The 2,292-nt window shown below is 25.2% G+C and overlaps 1 protein-coding gene across 1 annotated transcript in view; it reads left to right on the top strand.

The window, feature by feature from the left end:
• The first annotated feature begins 181 nt into the window (after positions 1-181).
• The window catches only part of LOC108576488, a 3,586-nt gene continuing 1,475 nt past the window's right edge, over positions 182-2,292 (top strand). Inside the window, exons 1-3 of the mRNA XM_017939501.1 lie at positions 182-280; positions 518-686; positions 852-1,685. Coding sequence (XP_017794990.1) covers positions 522-686; positions 852-1,685 — 999 coding nt within the window. The 5' untranslated portion in view covers positions 182-280; positions 518-521. The remainder of the gene's footprint in view (positions 281-517; positions 687-851; positions 1,686-2,292) is intronic.

Raw genomic sequence — 2,292 nt, 5'->3', positions numbered from 1 at the left:
ATATTTAATAACATATTCCTATGTAAATTTAGCTAATTTGTCGTTAAAAATCACATATAATATATATACTATATACATACTACTACCTGTGTAGATTTGAAATATTGATTCCATGTGTTTACGTATGCCTGACCCTGTGACGTTTTGTGTTGTTATTACTAGTTCTGCAGAAATTGAATGTTTAATGTAACTACAGAGGTTACATTTATTATAAAACAATTACTAAATAAATGTATTGTTAATTAAAAATTGTGTAACAATTGTGTAACTACAATATATGGTACGTTAATTAAACAGTTATGTTCATGACTGTTAAACATGAGATAACGTATATAATTATACTAGACATTATTATTAGACACACATACAGCATATTTTCTATTATAAATATGTATATGAATGCCTTTGTGGAGTTATGAATGTTGTATAAAATATTTTTGTTTGTATATTTCTAAAAAATTTATTTTGTCAATATATTTTGTAAATATTGTATTATTTCCTATTCTTTTTGTTTTAGAAAAATGAATAGTGTTGAGGCTTACATAACTTGCCCATATAACAAATCTCATCGAATTCTGAAACACAGATTTCAAACACATTTATATAAATGTCGCAAACAACATCCAGACATGAAAGTTGTATGTCTTTACGATGCAACACATATGTTAGATACAGCAGAATTTGAGGTAAATTAAGAAATTTTCTATCTAACTTTTTTTTATATTTACTATTATCATTTAATTGATATGTCAGATATTTTATACATTATTAATCCTATGTTTGAATTTAATACTTAGAAATTAATGTAAATATTGTTTTTTTATTTTAATGCTAAAAATTTACTATTGCAGCATCATATGTCTGTGTGCCCAAGCAGTGGAAATATAAAATGTTACCAAAATGTATTAGAAGCAGAAAATAATGTAGGAACAGTTTCATTAGAAGAAGCATGTGCCATGCAGACTAATACACTGGATGAGGACTGGTCTGGAAATTGTGTAGCATATGATCCATTAACTGCATCAGAAACAAAAAATGTAATTAGAACAACAGTTGGTTTGTCAAAATCAATGAGGAAACAATTTAAACAACGTGAAAGAGATAGAATGTCATCTCTGCAAACTACTAGTTATAATAACAGTAGTAATGAAATCAATATACTAGAAAAGCAAACATACTCTGAACAACCATTACGGAAGCCTAAAAATGCTGCTAAAGCAATATCGTGTGTTCAAAGTTCTTCTACTGATGATTTGGCTTCTAAAGTGGAGGAACTTTCTATAAAAAAGAATAATTCTTTAACAAATAAGAATGTTTCTAAAGATAAACAGAATGTTTCTAATAAAGAAAACAATGCTATTACAATATGTCGAAATATTTTTGCGACTGAAGAAAATATATCAGAAGTAAAGGGTGACTATAAAATGAATACTTTTATTTCTCAAAAGAATGAGTCTGAAAAACAAGAAAATTATAAGAAAACTTCTATTCAAACAGGTGATTTTAAAAAGAATGATTTTGAATCTTTGAAAACACTTCAAATAAAACCAAAGATTGCAAATAATTTGTATGGTGAAGTAAGGAAAATTAGTACTGGAAGAGGATTTACTATAGCTTATAAAAATTTGAACTCGAGCATTCTAAAAAGTGAAAAAGACAATGAAAATTCAAAGGACCTCAGCTCTGTTTATGGTTATGACGACGATTAAAAACGCTTTAATTAAGCTGTTTAATTAATTTTTTCATGTATTCATTTACGATATATATTACTTATCTTTTACTATAATGTATTTTGAAATATAATATTATATTTGAAGAACATCAGAAGAATATCTGTTTTAATAAAATGATATAAATAAAAATATATTAAATGTGTTTAACTGTACAACCTTTTTATCAATAAGGAAATGATTAAACAAATAATTGATATATAATTGATAGCTTAATATTTATGAGATATTAAGTGTTGTTTGATATAAGTACCATATTTCTTTAACTACAATACAAAAATAAATATTTCATACCATATTTGTCATTATTTTGTAGTTTACTTTCCCGAAATTATTATTTATTACAATAAATTGATTGCAGTCATATTATTGAACATATCTATTCCAATGGAAAAATTTTATCGAATTCTAGAACGAACTTATGTGTTCCAAAGCTCTTCAAAAAGCTGACTAATACAAATCACTTTTAGTTGCTAGTGTCAATTTTTCAATTTTACGTATTATAGTGTTATAATTGTTGCTACAAAAATTTTGCATAATTATAAATATAAAAAAGTATTAA

This window comes from Habropoda laboriosa, unplaced genomic scaffold (assembly GCF_001263275.1).
Source record: "Habropoda laboriosa isolate 0110345459 unplaced genomic scaffold, ASM126327v1 scaffold54, whole genome shotgun sequence".
In the NCBI taxonomy this organism is placed as follows: domain Eukaryota; kingdom Metazoa; phylum Arthropoda; class Insecta; order Hymenoptera; family Apidae; genus Habropoda; species Habropoda laboriosa.
The sequence above is the reverse complement of the archived record's forward strand: the minus strand, read 5'-3'. Positions and strand labels throughout refer to the sequence as shown.